The following is a 19,886-nucleotide window of genomic DNA, read 5'->3' as shown; positions in this document are numbered from 1 at the left end:
TTTTAGGACATTTAAGTAGCTTTTATAAACATGCCTTAGAAAAAAACTTTACTGGTGTGCATCTTGAGACAAAACAATGACACTGACATATTAAAGATGACAGTGCAAGTTACTTTCAGTTAAAACATATCAAACATACATTTTAGTCTAGGACTGGACTTTGTGAAACCAGGGGCTAAGAGTGTTAATTTAACACTGTGAGATTTTCTGTGAGGGATTGTGCTTCGTCTGTCATCGGCTATTCAATTTGTACTAACTAAACTAATTATGAACTAAATTATCAAAAAAAAAAAAAAAAAAAAAAAAAAAAATCAGTAGAATAGTTGATTTAGTATTTTACATTAATGACACTTTAAAAAATAAGAATTATAAAAAATAAATTCTGTAAAAGTTTATCCAGTAGGGGCCATCTTAACCCTCTTTTAATATTTTACATGTTGTGCTATAACAACTAAATTAGCAAATGTTTCTATTTATTTCCTATAATAATACATTGCTGATGCATCATTATCCTGCACATGCTAAACTTGTAGCTAAATATGTTACAGTTTAAAGGTAAATCCACATTGTTCTTAAGGGGCCGTTTTCTCCCATCATATTAATGTGAAATCTAACATAAAGCACATCGGAGAGCACACGCACTACATTGTGTGCCCCATTAACTATTCTGTGCGCTGTAAGCATTTTAAATCATTAAACCAATCCTGTTATGGCAAGCATTTGATAATGGCGTCTAATATGAGTTCTAGCCGTTCACTGTTGATAGAAAATGGCGGCGGCGTTTAGTGCACATGGTGATCTGTGTGGGGAAAATCTGTCAACCGATGTGACGCTCTGACAAAAATCAATATCTGGCTACGCTACGAGTGTAAAATCATCTTCAAAATAGAGCAAATGTGACATTTTGGACAAATCTTAATTTTAAAGATGTTTGTTATTCCAAACTAAGTCTATTTAAAAGCAGCAGCTCAGTGCTGTTTTACAGTGTGACGATAAGCAACTTAACTTGCACAAAAATTTAGCTTAAAACCAATTGTGTAACACAAAATACATAACATTAGGTCAATTAATTTACACTAACCTTATTCTGATGCCAGTGTCTCATACAGTTTGGTTTTGTCGGAGTCTCTCCGTCTTTGTCAAGAAAGAGAAACTAAAATCATATACTCTCACACACTTCCTCTTTCTACTCAGTTTCCGGTAACAGCGTTCACCACACACATAGTCTAGGCCTACATGAGAACACAGATTATTATGGCTGTCAATTGATTAAGAACACTGAATCATGATCTCTGCGTTAACATGAACTATCTTGAACCTGCTGAATTGTTCTTATAAACACATTTTCTCTCCTACTGTGCATTCTTGCTCTGTTAGTTAAATAGGTAGAGGAAGAAACAGGCTGAGAGACACTCGAGTAATTGTGCACAGAAAGACAAGACTAACCTGGCAGGAACAGACAGAGTGAGAATAGACCAGTGGGGGCAAAAACCAATATACAGAAATAGATTTAAAACATATTGTAAAAGTGAAAGAAAAGTATGAGACAAAAGGGACATGAATGTACAGAGATAGACAACATGTAACAGTGTGTGTAATGGACAAAATAAGAAAAACAGAGTAAACAAATTAACTTGTAGGGTAAATCTGATCTCTTTTCCATATCTGCTGTAGTTGCTCCTAAAATTAAATTAATAAGAACATGAATTAGGCACATTTCTATTTCATATGCTGCATAAAAGTGAGGATTGTACTGCCCTCGTGGTTACAGAACTGACAGATAACAGACACAAATCTGCAAAAATCAGGGCTTCACAAGCTAATGGAGGAATGTCAGCAATCAAACATGTGTGTGCAGCTTTCCAGTGTAAACTAATGTAGCGCCCCCTACCCTTAACCTTCAATAGGGTGGAGCACAGCACAGCTTCTGACAGTGTGTCTAAGTGTTAAGAACGTTAAGAACACTCAAAACCATGCCATTACACTTAAAAACCCTTTCAATCGGAAACCTACATTCAACAAATCGGGGTTTCCAGGGTGACACAGGGATGGGAGTCACCATAGATACTATATCATGTCATGTGATGAACGAAAGTCTCAGATCAGGAGGTAAGGTAAACTAACAGACTGCTAAGCTGTGAATTAATCGTTTCTGTTGCATTGCGATTAGTAAATCGTTGAGCAAGATTTAGCCTATTTTTTTCTTGTATTTCATGTCCGGCGCTCCGTATTCACACAATTTATACACGTAAATTTATCATGATATTATAGTTTTAAATTCAAACATTTTAAAAGAGATCAATACATCACAGTTGTTTAAACCAATAAGCATTAAGCTGTGTCATCAGCAAGTTGTTTCCCATCGTGCCCATTGGATCAGTGCAGTCGGTGGAGAGCAACTGTGCAACTGCAGAATCTGACACAGCTGCCTTGCCCTCGCGAGAGGTTTTTGACATTTGTCAGCATGACATCAGAGCAAGGCGGCCCATGCTCCAATAGTATCCATTGCATGCATCTTGCGTTAATCCTCAGTGATCAATGTGAAGGCTGTGTGCTTCAAAGTGCCCAAAGGGGACGGGGCCTTTGAAGTGTAGGATGGTCAAACCGAGGGCCAGGGTTGCCAGGTCTGTATGAGTGCTGGAATTGTACCAAATTTTTCACTAACCACGAGAAGGAGAACAAGCAATCGACCCTTCCATCGCCACGTGTGTCATGTGTAGTATCAAACAACAGGCAAATGAAGATGAACAATGAAGACAGGATTTAATGACAACACTCAGAGTACTAACACATCTTACATAGACGAGAACGGATGAGGAATGAGGGAGAACACAGGGTATAAATACATGAAGCAAACAAAGGATCTTAACAAGGTGATTAACAGAACATAGGTGATGGAAATGACTAATTAAACTGAATGGGGAAAACTAGGTCACAGAACAGACGAGACGTTACAACGTGTAGATTTTTGAATCGGATTAATAGGGACTGCAGACGACAGACCGGCGGTGAGGTCACAGTAGGAACGTATACATGACGGCGTATATGAGAAATGTATAAAAATTCTGTATGTCTGAACTAGGCACGTCGCCTTACTAGATGCCTGATACATACGTACGTCGCATTTAAAAGTTTGCATTAGTAGATGTATTTGTTATATGCTATTGCTTTTACTGTAATTAGTTAACTTATTTCCCAACAAATGGCAATAGTGCTTAATAATTATAAGTTTATTTCATGTTTGATATATAGGCTGGGTTATGTTAGTTTTGAAGTGAAGTACAACAAATTAAACATGTTTTGAACATTAATGGCATTCTTTACTTGAACAAAAATAGCCTAGCCCTAAGAGCCCATGCACATTTTCTTTCTTGTTTTCTTGTGATCTTGCCTTATTTTTCTTTAGGCCTAAGTCATCCAACATTTTCTTTAACATTAAATGGCGTGCAGAACAAGTTATTCTGAGAAAAAATACTTAATTTCATGTATATTTGATCTATTTAGGCAAATAAGAGGTTACAAAAATTAACAATAAAAAAAGTGATGGTAGAAATGATAGTTTCTTTAATTAGTTACAACAAAGGAATACTAACATAGTTACTTCTAAACAAAAAGAGGGGCTGTTATAATAGATGTATGGATTTCTGATGCTCAGGAGGAGAACAGCAAGTTCTTAACAGGGTTTGTCAGATCTGGTCCTCAAGGTCCACTTTCCTGCAGAGTTTACTCCAGCCCTAATCAGTTGAAAACTCTTGGTTTAGAATTCGCTGTTCTCCTCCTGAGCATCAGAAATTCATACATCTATTATAATTGTATTTTTGGTATTATAACCACTGCTCTAAACCATCAGCCATATAAACTGAAAGATGAAGGCTGTGATATTAATGTTGCCCACTAGAGGGAGCCATAGGATTAGGAATTGTTTGTTAATAATTTGGTTTCTATCCCTTTGGAAATAAATGCATTAATTGATCTAATTCATTTGTGTAACTAGTTTTATATACTTAATTTACTAAATTTGTGAAATACTAATCGTGATTATTTGATTGACATCATCGTTTGTGGTTCAGCTGCAGGTCGGGAATCAGGCCAGAGCAGACTGCGGGTGAAATATCCAAGGCTATTTTTTAAATATCAAATAATGTATGATGATTATAATATTTTATTTACATTTTTTTTTTATTTACAAAATTTCTGCAAATTTCTTATTTTTGTATTTTTTTTTTTTTTTTCAGTTTATTTTTATTTATATATTTATTTTTAATTTCGTAATGTTTTATTTAACAGGCAGTGATTTCAGTTAATCTGAGAGTAAGCTATTGCTTTGAAAATAACAATAAAATAAAATCAGTGGTGTGTTTTGGTGAGTTTTGACTCGTTAACTCATTTAAATAACACTTTACACAATTCTATTGTGTTTTGTTTTTATTTTGTGTTCAATGTCATGATATTCTACTTTGCTTAATTTGGAGTTTGATGAAATTGTTCTCTTACCTGCGAGAAAAGATAACTCAGTGAAATTAGCAAATCCTAAATAAACTAATTAGGCTATACCTTTTATTAATGGCATTGCTATTATGTTGTGGGAAGTGGTCTATAATCTTTTCAGTTCATCATCATTACTAATTGAATCATTAGAAGTTTTTGGTTGTCAGAATAGTAGATCCATGAAAAATATTAAGAATAAAATTCAGAGTACATGTTCATATTGTGATCCAATGAGTAGCACCTGCGAACTCCAACGCAATAGTGAAGCTTTTGGTTCTGGAGTGAGGGAAGAAATATAAAATTAGTCTGAAGACCAGATCTTAGATCACCTACAAAAATCCAGCGCTTTACCAGAAGACCAACAACACACACAACAGTTCTTCAGGTGAAGGAAAATCTTGCAAATGACAAAAGGAAAGTAATAAAAGTCAATTCATCCTTTCCTATTTCTTTTTGTAATTAGAGAAAAGTAAGAAATAAGTAGTGTAGTGGATCCACTTGAGTTTGATAGTTTGTTATGATCACACTGTTTTCCTAAACCCAAGACATCAAAAGCTCAGAATGACACATTCCAGAATATTGCTTATAGATTATAATTACTGAATTTATGTGTTCAGCTTTAAAGTTGTTGTTAATAATTGTGAAAATGAAATAAAATTGCAACTCTGATGGTGTATAATTTACACTAGTCCTTAAAGGGATAGTTCACCCAAAAATGAGAATTTGATGTGTATCTGCTTACCCCCAGGGCATCCAAGATGTAGGTGACTTTGTTTCTTCAGTAGAACACAAATGATGATTTTTAACTCTGTTTCAGTCTGTCAGTCGTATAATGCGTGTCAATGGGAACATCATATATAAGAGTCAAAAAAACATGCACAGACAAATCCAAATTAAACCCTGTGGCTTGTGACGACACATTGATGTCCTAAGACACGAAACGATCAGTTTGTGCGAGAAACTGAACTCGTGAAGTATTTATATCATTTTTTACCTCTAATACACCACTATGTCCAACTGCGTTCAGCATCCGGTTAGTGAGGTCTGATCGCGCTCTGACAACGCAAGTGATGTCTCGCAAGTGCTTTAATCTCCAGGAAAAAGTGAGTGAATTTTTTTAAATATTTTTTTTTATTATGCTTATGAACAGTAGGAGATGACATTAATGACATACAACTTTGTATAAAATACACAATATGATCAAGAATATATTCAATGACATCAGAACACATAAAAATTTAACAATGATAGAAAGATAAAGAAAACATAATAAAAGTAAAAGGGTAATAGTGCACCACTTCTTTTATTAGGACTACACCACTGTTTGTAAAGAAATTAAAGATCCACCTTTGGTTGTTGAAAGACTTTCTGGTGAATTTCACTTACAGCCAATAAGATTTCCTGAAGCATTTTCATCAGTCAGGCATGGGGGTCTAATCTGATTGTTTGATAACTTTTGACAACGTTTAGCTAATTTAAGAGCACAGATAGATTCGCGATTACACACTACACAGAGCGCGATATCTGAATGACTTGTATATCTGAGAGCATGTGTATTTTCTGCCATTATGAATGTGCTCTCACATTACAATAATGCGCTCTCAAAATTAAAAATGATCTTTTAATCAAAAATTAAAATATGCCATAAAAACCTGCGGGTGTGATTAATATTATGCACAATAATTGCAATCCCGCGCTGTAACTGAAACGAGTGAGTGACAGGAGGAGCGGGTTTGTGCAAACAGCTTAGAACCCAAGAGGCGACACTTTGATATTTTTTGGGTAACAGCCACTAGATGGCGCTCCAGTAGCGCGGCCGCCATTATGGGCTGAAAATACTAACTGGACCATTGAATCCTTCACATCTTACGCACCCAAAATCTGCGAATTTCACTGCCAAATCAGAAGCGCAACAGAACAGTTTTTTAAATTAAGTCACCATTGTATGATCCTACAGTAAATGTTGTATTGTCTTATATATGTTTTATTTTACCATTTGTGGAATCCAACCATTCAACGTAACGTAGTTAGCCTACTTTATTGAGTATTTCCATTTTATGCAACTTTACACATTTATTAATAGTAAATTAATAATTAATACATTTAAGATCATCATGTTTGCAGCAAACAACATATTTCAGACCTTGTGGAGTAATAGTGATAATAACTAGGTCTGAATTGAAATAGGCTATATTGTACATGTTAATGGATCACGCTACAAACATAATGATCTTATAATACATGATGCATTGCTGTGTCCATTATCGCATAATTCACACTTTTGGACACTTTTGCTTTACCGGACATTAGACAACACTGCAAAAACAAGCTTCATATTTATTGTCCAAAAAATGGCAAAAAATGTTGATTTTTTTGTTCATGTGCCATCAACATGTGTGCAGTAGAAGGTTAAAAATGTACTCAAAAAAATGACAAGTACCCGGAAAAAAACTAGGTTACTTCATTATAGTAACCCGAGTAGTTGTAACTCCTGAAAAATTCTAATTAGTACTAATGATATTACTACAAATGCAGCATAATATAACATGTTTGACTTTGCTTCAATATTCTTTCTCTGCCTCTCCTGAACTTCCTTGTACATCTTATTTGTATAATGTTCTCCTTCATTCTCCTTAACCATTGTTTCTATCTTATCCAGCAGTTCATTAACCTGTGATGGATTTTTATCTTTGTTATTGAAAACATGATACCTGGATTTACACTGTCTAACAAGCTCTTCAATCTCCCTGTTTTCAGTGATAAATTTCTCTACAGGTTTATCTAGCTGGTCTCCTCTAGTGAACAGAATGATGGAGTAATCAGCAGCTTTTTCTCCAAAGTTCTCCTGAATCCATTTCATTGTTTTTTTCTCCTCGTCTGTGAATCTCATGTCCAGTCTGATGACCAGCAGAAATGCATGAGGACCAGGAACAGAGATTTCGACACATTTCTTAATCTCATCCTTCAGCTGTTTTTCACTGATTTTTGTTTCAAAAATTCCTGGAGTGTCAATCACTGAGATGTTTCCACCTTCCACCTTCTTCTGATGTTTATGGCATGTATTAGTCACAGATTCAGAAGAATTTTTTTCTTCAAACACCTTTTCTCCCAGGATGGTGTTTCCTGATGCACTCTTTCCAGATCCAGTTTCACCAACCAGCATTATCCTGAGATCTGACTTGACTGGAAAAGATAAAAAGAGAAATGGTCCTGGTATTAACGTGTGTTTCAAATGCATGTCCTTTGAGTGCTTGAGTTCAGATTTCTTTGAGACTTTCCCCTCTTATTTCATTACACTGTCACTTTCATTTACTGTCCTCGACTTTACAAGTCATGATTCAGTTTTGAAAGATATTAATACTGCGATTTTACAACTAATTCAAAGATATCTAAATTTTGTCTAGTCATCTCAATGGATTTACATTAGAAAATGATTGTGTACTAAATATAATTCTTATTCAAGAATCTCTGATTAACTTCTTCCTAGTAAAATTGTAAGATATCTCTGACTGAATTCCACTATATATATATATATATATATATATATATATATATATATATATATATATATATATATATATATATTCCCAAATTCAGTATCTCAGAACATTAGAATATTATGAAAAGGTTCAATATTGAAGACACCTGGTGCCACACTCTAATCAGCTAATTAATTCAAAACACCTGCAAAGGCCTTTAAATGGTCTCTCAGTCTAGTTCTGTAGGCTACACAATCATGGGGAAGACTGCTGACTTGACAGTTGTCCAAAAGACGACCATTGACACCTTGCACACGGAGGGCAAGACACAAAAGGTCATTGCAAAAGAGGCTGGCTGTTCACAGAGCTCTGTGTCCAAGCACATTAATAGAGAGGCGAAGGGAAGGAAAAGATGTGGTAGAAAAAGTGTACAAGCAATAGGGATAACCGCACCCTGGAGAGGATTGTGAAACAAACCCATTCAAAAATGTGGGGGAGATTCACAAAGAGTGGACTGCAGCTGGAGTCAGAGCTTCAAGAACCACTACGCACAGACGTATGCAAGACATGGGTTTCAGCTGTCGCATTCCTTGTGTCAAGCCACTCTTGAACAACAGACAGCGTCAGAAGCGTCTAAAGACAAAAAGGACTGGACTGCTGCTGAGTGGTCCAAAGTTATGTTCTCTGATGAAAGTAAATTTTGCATTTCCTTTGGAAATCAGGGTCCCAGAGTCTGGAGGAAGAGAGGAGAGGCACACAATCCACGTTGTTTGAGGTCCAGTGTAAAGTTTCCACAGTCAGTGATGGTTTGGGGTGCCATGTCATCTGCTGGTGTTGGTCCACTGTGTTTTCTGAGGTCCAAGGTCAACGCAGCCATATACCAGGAAGTTTTAGAGCACTTCATGCTTCCTGCTGCTGACCAACTTTATGGAGATGTAGATTTCATTTTCCAACAGGACTTGGCACCTGCACACAGTGCCAAAGCTACCAGTACCTGGTTTAAGGACCATGGTATCCCTGTTCTTAATTGGCCAGCAAACTCATCTGACCTTAAGCCCATAGAAAATCTATGAGGTATTGTGAAGAGGAAGATGCGATATGCCAGACCCAACAATGCAGAAGAGCTGAAGGCCACTATCAGAGCAACCTGGGCTCTCATAACACCTGAGCAGTGCCACAGACTGATCGACTCCATGCCACGCCGCATTGCTGCAGTAATTCAGGCAAAAGGAGCCCCAACTAAGTATTGAGTGCTGTACATGCTCATACTTTTCATGTTCATACTTTTTAGTTGGCCAAGATTTCTAAAAATCCTTTCTTTGTATTGGTCTTAAGTAATATTCTAATTTTCTGATACACTGAATTTGGGATTTTCCTTAGTTGTCAGTTATAATCATCAAAATTAAGAGAAATAAACATTTGAAATATATCAGTCTGTGTGTAATGAATGAATATAATATAAAAGTTTCACTTTTTGAACGGAATTAGTGAAATAAATCAACTTTTTGATGATATTCTAATTATATGACCAGCACCTTTATGTGTGTGTATATATATATATATATATATATATATATATATATATATATATATATATATATTGCTTGTGGCTATCCTTTGAGACTAGGCTATTAGAGCATATTTCACTCTAAAAGAGCATATTTTTGTCAGACATTTTTTAGCATAAAATGTTCAAACATATAAAACCATGTTACGAATCTATAAACAATTGAAGTTAAGATATAATTTCATGCTAAAACTATGTTTACTTTTTTTTAAATAATCCATTAAACCTGTTGAGAAACTGAACTAAAATTCTCACTTCCACATGCAAGTCCAGGAAACTCATGAGAAAATCAAAAGAAATGCCTGAGCAAAATGTGGCTCAAAAATTCATGATGCAATGTGTTAACTCACGTTCAAACGAAGGAATCGAAGTCTCCTTGCTGGCTTCCTTCTGATGACGACGCATTTTTACTGCCTCTTAATAAAGTAACCAATCAGTGACGTACTGTCAGACACTTCAAAACCTACAGAGAAAGGGTGACAAAAATCAAGATGAACAAAAATCTGGATAAAACAGCTTAAGTAGCTTTTATAAATGTGCCTTAGAAAAAAAAAAAAACATTACTGGTGTGCATCTTGAGACAAAACAATGGCACTGACATAGGATCTGACAGTGCAAGTTACTTTCAGTTAAAACAGCTCAAACACGCATTTAGAACTAGACTTGAGCCTAGTCTGTGAAACCAGGGATAAGAGTGTTAATTTAACACTGTGGTATTTGCTGTTATTCAGTTATTACTAACTAAACTAATTATTAACTAAAATATCAAAATAAAATTTTCAATAGAATAGTTTAATTAATATTTTCCATTAATGACACTATAAAAAAATAAGAATTAAATGAAAACTAATTTCTGTAAAAGTTTATCCAGTAGGGGCCATCTTAACCCTCTTTTAATATTTTACATGTTGTACTATAACAACTAAATTAGCAAATGTTTCTATTTATTTCCTATAATAATACATTGGCTGATGCATCATTATCCTGCACATGCTAAACTTGTAGCTAAATATGTTACAGTTTAAAGGTAAATCCACATTTTCTCCCATCATATTAATGTGAAATCTAACATAAAGCACATCGGAGAGCACACGCACTGACATTGTGTGCTCCATATAAGCTATTCTGTGTCGCTGTAAGCATTTTAAAACCTTAAACCAATCCTGTTATGGCAAGCACTTGATAATGGCGTCTAATATGAGTTCTAGCCGTTCACTGAAAAAGAAAAAGAAAAAGGCGGCGGCGTTTAGTGCACATGGTGATCTGTGTGGGGAAAATCTGTCAACCGATGTGACGCTCTGACAAAAATCAATTTCTTGCTACGCCACTGCTGGAGTGTAAAATCATCTTCAAAATAGAGCAAATGTGACATTTTGGACAAATCTTACAATATTTACAAGAAGATGTTTGTTATTCCAAACTAAGTCTATTTAAAAGCAGCAGTTTTACAGCGTGACGATAAGCAGCTACACTAAACTTGCACAAAACTGATTCAATTTAGCTTAAAACCAATTGTGTAACACAAAATACATAATATTAGGTCAATTAATTTACACTAACCTTATTCTGATGCCAGTGTCTCTTACAGTTTTTTCAGAGTCTGTCCGTCTCTGTCTAACGGTATTCAAGAAAGAGAAACTAAAATCGTATACCTGCACACACTTCCTGTTTCTACTCAGTTTCCGGTAACAGCGTTCAGCGCGCATAGACTAGGGCAGGCCTACATGAGAACAGATTATTACTACGTTTTATGGCTGTCAATAGATTAAAACAGTGAATCATGTTCTCTGCATTAACATGAACTATCTTGAACCTGCTGAATTGTTCTTATAAATACATTTTCTCTCTTACTGTGCATTCTTGCTCTGTTAGTTAAATAGGTAGAGGAAGAAACAGGCTGAGAGACACTCGAGTAATTGTGCACAGAAAGACGAGACTAACCTGGCAGGAACAGACAGAGTGAGAATAGACCAGTGGGGGCAAAAACCAATATACAGAAATAGATTTAAAACAGATCGTAAAAGTGAAAGAAAAGTATGAGACAAAAGGGGCATGAATGTACAGAGATAGACAATATGTAACAGTGTGTGTAATGGACAAAATAAGAAAAACAGAGTAAACAAATTAACTGGTAGGGTAAATCTGTTCTCGCTTCCATATCTGCTGCAGTTGCTCCTAAAATTAAATTAATAAGAATGTGAATTAAACACATTTCTATGCAATTTCATATGCTGCATAAAAGTGAGGATTGTACTGCCCTCGTGGTTACAGAACTGACAGATAACAGACACAAATCTGCAAAAATCAGGGCTTCACAAGCTAATGGAGGAATGTCAGCAATCAAATGTGTAGAATAGAATCTACACAAAAGGTAAGTATGAAGAAGCTAACAATTTGATTTATTTTTACATAAAAATGGGGAAAAAAATAAAGTCTGCATGTAATGAAATATCAGAATGTCCAGAGGCTCTGTTTCTGCCTTCATCTTCAGGCAGGATCAGCCATCTCTGCATCTCGAGGATCTGGACTAAGGACGGAGTCTACGCCAAAGATCTTTTCTTTACATCTAAACACTAAACAAAACTTTCACTTGTCTTCAGAGTCTTTATGGTAGTAATGAAAGCGCCAGCGTAATTTCTACCAGGAAGACTTTCATGCCATGTCATTCTTTCATAATTATAGGTCTGGCCAATCACTGCCTAACACCAGGAATAATTAAGCACTATTCAAACTACTGGTGGTGTCATTCATATGCCTCTACAAATGTAATCACTTTAATTTCCACTCAGGGCTTGAGCGCCCCTTCTAACTCCATGGGCTAAGCGTCCTCACATGCGGTCTTCATGCACCTCAGTCTAACGTGACTCTATATACTGAACCTCAGGCCTAAATCACATTATACATTACTCCTCCTCTTCCGCAACACACAAGATAACTTTTGTTCCTTAACAAGCATCAGGTAAGTTTGCAGCATATATTGATACTCATTATACTTGCATCTTCTGCGGTAAGTAAACTATCTATACAAACTTCTGGTATACTTATTTCACAGCTTATGTGGTTTGCTTTTCATTGGGTCTATGGAGGCTAACTCACGCACAAACACAGTCTTCTCCACAACGCGGCCTTACATAGACCTCTTTCAATGTCTATGCGGCCTTCTTCACAGCCTACGCAGCCATTCTTGTACCTCGGTCTATCGTGGCAGTATATACAGCCTACGCAGCTTCTTGTACTACAGCCTAACCTGACAGTCTTTCATGGTCTACGCAGCATTCCTCACAAAATTTTAGGCAACGGCCTAATGATTCCCTCTGTTTAATGATGTCAATGTCTGTATATTTCAATAATAATAATCTATTTTCTTTGCCTAGACATTTTAGGAACTTCATCCTTGGAATAATCCTGGTGTATCTATTTCCTTTCTCAGTTCTTTCGGGGAAAGGCTCCGCCCCTGCCTCCATCTTCAGGCAGGAACTGCAAGTATCTGCTACCCTTCAGATTTGGACTATGGACGGTGGCCTATGCCAAAGAACTTTATCATTTCATCTTTATGTTACTAATTTGCATACTAACTGTTAAATAAAGCTTATTGAAACGGTCCCTTTCCTCCCTAGAATTTTTGGTAGAACTTTAGTAACTTTAATAAGGATTAATCTATGTTTAATTTACACAGTGAAGACTATGCAGTGTTATTTTAAATTTGACTAACCTAATTTATTTACTTTCTGCTGAAAATCATTAAATTATTTTATGTCCCTGCAGTCCACCAGTTACATTTCTGTTATTTACACTTTAAAATTGTAAGCATGTGCAAATCACATGACTTGCTAGAAGTGACATCATTTAAAACAACCCTTAGAACAAAGTAAAAGTCAGTTATAAACTTCTCTCTTTTCCTTATTTTTAGAAGAGCGTATAACATAACATGTGCACCCTGTTGTGTCGATTTATACTGGATATGAAATGATTATTTTTAAAATAGATTTTATATATCTATATCTGTCTTCTATAGCTTGTTGTTCTCTCCTACTAATGGGCTTTATGAGATTAAAACGTCCACCCTGTTACACACTGCATTGTAAAAACGTCCTGTAAAAGGGTGGACAAACTTCCTTGCTACATGTGAACTATTTGATCAGGATTATTAGATTAAACTAGCCTGAGCTTGACCAGTGCGTTCTTATGATAGACACATTTTCTCCCTTCGACAAGACAAAAAATAATTAAATTTTAATTGAATTTAAATATTTTCATTTTCTCCCTAAATTAAAAAATAAAAAATAATTACAAGACTAAAAAATAATTGAATTTTAATATTTTTTTTTCAACAAACCTCCTTAATCTGAAATCCACCAAACTTTTGTGAAAATCTTGGGAATGTTAAACCTGGAATTAACATCAAGATGAAAGAAGCAACCAATGCCCATCTGTCACAGACACACCAGGCTCTGCACCCAGCCAATCACAGCGCACTCCTTCATGAGTATTGATCACACGCACCTGACACTCATCACCAGCCCAATCAGCGACACTACTAAAGACACTCACAGTAACTCAGTCATGGTCCGGTCTCGTTAACGCATTCTAACCTGAATGCTTGCCTTACGGACTATTTACTTGTCTCCAGTGTGTCTCCTAGATCCTCCGTGTTCTCCAGTCCTCCGTGAGTGTCTCTGTGTAACGTCTGCTCCAAGTCTCCTTCGAATCTGGTGTGAAGATCAAGTCAAGTAACTCTGTCTTAATATATACTCTGTCTGGGAATTTCCACTGCTATGTGTATTCCTGCATTCATCGTATCTGGTGTGAAGATCAAGTCAAGTATAACTGTCTTGATATTACATATCCTGTCTGGCAACGTCATCTGCTCACTGCTCTGGATTGTCTCAATAAACACCATTAACTGTACCTGTGTCTCCGACCCCTCTGTACTGTAACAGAAGACCGGACCCATACCACTGAGCAACCACGATGAGCACTACAGATCCATTCCAGGATTTGGTCACAGCACTTCGTCGCACTCTCACCAGTTCACCCACGCCAGCACCACTAGCGAACACTTCCGCATTCCACCCTGCAACTCCTTCTCCGTCTGTCTTTACCAGTCCCATGGCCAGACCGGCGCCCTTCTCTGGCTCGGTGGAGGATTGCAACGGATTCATCCTGCAATGATCACTGGTTTTGGAGATGCAACCGCACCTGTACCCTGACGATAAAGCAAAAGTCACTTTTATGATTCAGCAGTTGGACGGTTAAAGCACTCCGCTGGGCAGAACCTCTGTGGACTCAAAATAGTCCTGTCGTGCAATCACTCTCCAGTTTTGTGAATCATTTCAAAGAGGTTTTTTGAAAACCATCATGGGATTCGTCCATAGGTGAGAGACTGTGTAAACTGAAGCAAGGTGCCTTGTCTGTGTCTGATTATGCTTTACAGTTCAGAACCCTAGCGGCTGCGAGTGGTTGGAATGAAAAAGCTCTGATCTCCAGATATCGTCAGGGTCTGGATCCACTCGTGTGGTTGTATCTCGCTGCATACGAGGATACCATCGGCCTTGAGAAGTTCATCCAGCTCTCCATAAGATTCGCTACTCGTATGCAGCTGTGCATCGAAGAGCACCAAGACCAGCAACTATTCCAATCCTTCCTCCGCCAGCCTGAATCCGTCAGTTCTCCAGAACCAGCCAGCCATGAAATGCAGACTGATCGATCATGCCTTTCATCCGCTATGCGACAGAGGAGGCTGACCCAGGGTCTCTGCTTATATTGTGGTCATCCTGGGCATTTCAGAGCTGAATGCCCCACTCGTCCTGTGCAATCTATGGTGAGTGTCATCCTTCCTGCATTAAATCATAAAAATCCACTCACTATTATCACCAACCTTACTGCTGCTGACTTCTGTATTCTAGTTAATGCCTTCATTGACTCTGGGTCAGCTGGAAATTTCATCTCCGGAGCCCTGTGTCGCCAGCTCAAGCTCAAGACCGTCAGTTCGCCGAAAGTCTACCAGATCCATGCTGTAACTGGCCGTCCTCTCCGTCAAGTACGTCACATGGTGGGACCTCTTAACCTACAGATTGGCGTTCTGCATCAAGAGGAGATTCATCTGCTGGTTCTGGAGGACTCAACATCTGACGTGATTCTAGGGCGCCCATGGTTAGAGCAGCACGACCCGAACATCTCCTGGAGGACGGGAGACGTCTTGAAGTGGGGTAACCAATGTTTTCCTGGATGCTTCCCTAAAATTCCAGTTCCAAGTCAAGTTCCAGGTAAAGTTCCACGTTCAGCTCCAAGAAATCTTGGTTCAAGGAAAATCCAAGTCTGTGTTACATCCATTGAAAGTCCAGTAGAGAAACGATCTATCGACATACCTGACTGTTACTCCCACTTCAGTGACGTCATCTGTCCGAAGAAGGCCTCCAAGCTGTCTCCCCATTCGACCATGGGACTGTGCCATAGACCTCATCCCTGGTGAGCCAGTGTCCAGAGGAAAAATGTATTCCTTGTCCATCCCGGAGGAGAAGGCCATGGAAGAATACATCACTAAGGCTCAATCACAAGGTTACATCCGCCCGTCTACTTCCCCTGCTGCGTCCAGCTTCTTCTTTGTTGCCAAAAAAGACAGAGGCTTGCGGCCTTGCATTGAATACAGAGCATTAAACAAGATTACAGTCAAGTTTCGCTACCCGCTTCCCCTCGTCCCATCTTCGCTGGAACATCTCCGTGGCGCCACTGTGTTCACCAAGTTGGACCTTCGCAGCGCATATAACCTCATCCGAATACGTGAGGGGGACGAATGGAAGACGGCTTTTGTGACCCCTACTGGACACTATGAATATTGCGTCATGCCGTATGGACTCGTCAATGCCCCCTCCATATTTCAGGACTTTTATGCATGAGATGCTCCGGGGGTTTCTCCATAAGTTTGTGATTGTCTACATCGATGATATACTCATCTACTCCCGGAGCCAGACCGAACATCGCCGACACGTTGCAGAGGTTCTCCAATGCCTGAGGGACTACAGTCTGTTCCTAAAGGCAGAAAATTGTACTTTCCACCAGCCCTCAGTGCAGTTCTTGGGATACACCATCGACCGCAGTGGCGTCCGCATGGACGAGGGGAAGGTATCTGCCATCACGGACTGGCCACTTCCCAAAACAATAAAAGAACTGCAAAGATTTCTAGGATTCGCCAATTTCTACCACAGATTCATCAAAAACTACAGTACCATCACTTCTCCACCCACCAACCTGCTCTGCGGCAAGCCCAAGTCTCTGTCCTGGCACCCGGCAGCAAAGCAAGCATTCGAGGACCTTAAGAACGCCTTCACGACCGCTCCCCTCCTCGTTCATCCTGATCCAGAACTCCCTTTAGTCGTAGAGGTCGAATGCATCTGCCACAGGAGTGGGAGCAGGTCTTATCCCAGCAGCAGGGGAAACCAAGTAGACTCCATCCATGTGCCTTCTTCTCCCGTAAACTCAACCCGGTGGAGATGAACTATGACATCGGCAACAGGGAGCTACTTGCCATCAAGCTCGCCCTGGAGGAGTGGAGGCATTGGCTCGAAGGGAGCTCGTCATCCTTACCTTGGTTCTGACAGATCATAAAAATTTGGAGTATCTGCGTGAAGCGAAGAGATTGAATCCACGTCAAGCAAGATGGGCCTTGTTCTTTACTCGATTCAACTTTACAATTTCCTACCATCCTGGTCCTAAAAATGTCAAAGCTGATGCCTTATCACATATCCACAGCCCAGAGGAAAGTGTTGAAGATCCTGAACCCATTCTCCCAGAGAGCATTATTGTCAGTCCCATAGTCTGGTCAGAGGAAACATTGGCCGAGTCCAATGCCTTCACCAACACTCCGCTGGGTTGTCCACCAGGTTTGCTCTACATCCCACGGACACGACGCATTCCCACCATCCATGCCTCTCACGCGTTGCTGGGCACTGGCCACCCAGGGGTCAATGAAACCCTCTCGCTGCTAAAACAGCGCTTCTGGTGGCCCAAAATGTCAGGAGGTACATTAAGGGGTGCAGGGAATGTGCAATGTCGAAGAGCCCCCGACATCTTCCCTCCGGGAAATTACAACCTCTGCCCGTTCCCAATCACCCGTGGTCACATCTAGGAGTGGATTTCATCACGGATGTCCCTGTCTCCGACGAACATACCTGCGTCATGGTTGTGGTGGACAGATTCTCCAAGTCATGCTGAATTGATTCCTCTCCCAGGTCTTCCCACAGCGATGGCCACAGCAGAACTGATGTTCAATCATGTTTTCAGATACTTCGGATTACCTGAGGATATAGTATCTGACAGAGGACCACAATTCACTTCCCTTCCATCTGGAAATCCCTCTTCAAACTCCTAGATGTGACCATCAGTCTCTCCTCTGGATACCATCCCCAGACGAACAGGCAGATGGAGCGGAAGATTCAGGAGATTGGCCGTTTCCTGCGTACCTTCTGTCATGGCCACCAGGACTCCTGAAGCCAGTTCCTGGGCTGGGCTGCGTACGCCCAGAACTCCCTCCGTCAGCCCACCACTGGTCTCACCCCTTTCCAGTGCGTACTCTGCTATCAGCTCCCCACTGTTCCCCAGCGGACGGGGAACCATCAGATGTCCCAGCAGTGGATTACTGGTTCCAGGAGAACGAGAGGGTCTGGGATTCAGCGCATCTTCAGTTTCAAAGAGCTCTCAGGAGACACCGACTCACAGCTGATCTTCGTCGTTCCAAGACACCAGTGTATTGGCCTGGAGATAAGGTCTGGTTATCCACTAGAGATATACGGATGCGACTTCCCTGCAGAAAGCTGAGTCCCAGATTCATTGACCCCTACACCATCACTCGACAGATAGATCCAGTCACGTATCAGTTACAGTTACCACCTGAATTCAGAATTCACCCCACCTTCCCATGTTTCCTTGCTTAAACCTCACCACCCTTCTGCTCTTCCCTCCACAGAGCCTGGCGATACCGAAGAAACCCCCTTCCTATCATCATGGAGGACGGAGCAGCTTACCTGGTGAAGGAAATCCTGGACTCCCCGTCGCCGTGGTGGTCACCTGGAATACCTTGTCGACTGGGAAGGATACGGCCCCGAGCAGAGATCATGGGTTCCTAGGGTTGACATACTCGATCCAAGCCTTATGGAAGACTTCCATGCCAGACATCCCAACAGACCAGCTCCAAGAGGCAGAGGTCGACCACCATGTCGGCGGGGTCCTCAGGAGCGGACCGTGGAGGGGGGGGGGGGGGTAATGTCACAGAACACGCCAGGCTCTGCACCCAGCCAATCAACAGCGCACTCCTTCATCCAGAGTTATTGATCACACGCACCTGACACTCATCACCAGCCCAATCAGCGTCACTACTAAAGACACTCACAGTCAACTCCGTCATGGTCCGGTCTCGTTAATGCATACTAACCTGAATGCTTGCCTTACGGACTACTTTACCTTGTCCTCCAGTGTGTCTCCTAGATCCTCCGTGTTCTCCAGTCCTCAGTGAGTGTTTCTGTGTAACGTCTGCTCCAAGTCTCCTTGTCTACTTCGAATCTGGTGTGAAGATCAAGTCAAGTAACTCTGTCTTGATATATACTCTGTCTGGGAAGTTCCACTGCTAAGTGTATTCCTGCATTCATCGTATCTGGTGTGAAGATCAAGTCAAGTATAACCGTCTTGATATTACATATCCTGTCTGGCAACGTCATCTGCTTACTGCTCTGGTTGTCTCAATAAACACCATTAACTGTACCTGTGTCTCCGACCCCTCTGTACTGTAACATCATCTCTGCGAGAATCCTAGTAAACACAGTCGGTTATGGCTCGAAGTGAATGTAAACAGTTGAGAAAGACAACACGTGTAACAGTGTAAGTATATTGGATCCGTGCATTTAGTCTTAAAGTGACAGCAGCCTAATATATCTGCTGCCATCTGCATTTTTTAATGTTAAAAAACACTCCCTGCTCTTAACTGAATGACTTTAGTAACTTTAATAAGGATCTTTGTTTAATGTACACAGTGAAGACTATGCAGAGTTATTTAACTTTAGATTAGCCTAATTTATTCCAAAACCATTAAATTACTTTATGTCCCTCAAAAGTTACATTGGTGTTACTTACCCTTTAAAATCGTAAGCATATGCAAATCACATGACTTGCTAGAAGTGACATTATTTCCTTGAAAGGAAAGCAACTCCAAGAACAAAGTGAAGAATCAATTATAAACTTTTCTCTTTTCCTCATTTTTTAGAACAGTGTATAACATAACATGTCTACCCTGTTGTCGATTTATACTACACATAAAATGTTTATTTTTAAAATAGATTTTATATACCTATTAACATTCTATA

At 39.4% G+C, this 19,886-nt stretch overlaps 1 protein-coding gene and 1 pseudogene across 1 annotated transcript; both read right to left on the bottom strand.

Annotated features, from left to right (window-relative positions):
- The window catches only part of LOC125267657, a 62,173-nt pseudogene that overhangs the window by 36,916 nt on the left and 5,371 nt on the right, over nucleotides 1-19,886 (bottom strand).
- LOC125267659 (GTPase IMAP family member 9-like) lies at nucleotides 6,813-11,210 on the bottom strand. Its single transcript, XM_048189506.1, has 3 exons — nucleotides 11,095-11,210; nucleotides 9,885-9,997; nucleotides 6,813-7,671 (listed from the first exon to the last, which is right to left on the bottom strand). Exons 2-3 carry the CDS (start codon nucleotides 9,937-9,939, stop codon nucleotides 6,953-6,955), a joined length of 774 nt encoding a protein of 257 aa, XP_048045463.1. The 5' UTR covers nucleotides 9,940-9,997; nucleotides 11,095-11,210; the 3' UTR covers nucleotides 6,813-6,952.

This window comes from Megalobrama amblycephala, linkage group LG4, assembly GCF_018812025.1.
Source record: "Megalobrama amblycephala isolate DHTTF-2021 linkage group LG4, ASM1881202v1, whole genome shotgun sequence".
NCBI lineage: Eukaryota > Metazoa > Chordata > Actinopteri > Cypriniformes > Xenocyprididae > Megalobrama > Megalobrama amblycephala.
The sequence above is the reverse complement of the archived record's forward strand: the minus strand, read 5'-3'. Positions and strand labels throughout refer to the sequence as shown.

Excerpts from the sequence above, each read along its gene's own strand:
- LOC125267659 (XM_048189506.1), bottom strand. The coding sequence starts at position 9,939 with ATGCGTCGTCATCAGAAGGAAGCCAGCAAGGAGACTTCGATTCCTTCG. Across the intron at positions 7,672-9,884 it reads TTCGATTCCTTCGTTTGAAC|TCAAGTCAGATCTCAGGATA; the intron begins GTGAGTTAACAC and ends TATCTTTTCCAG.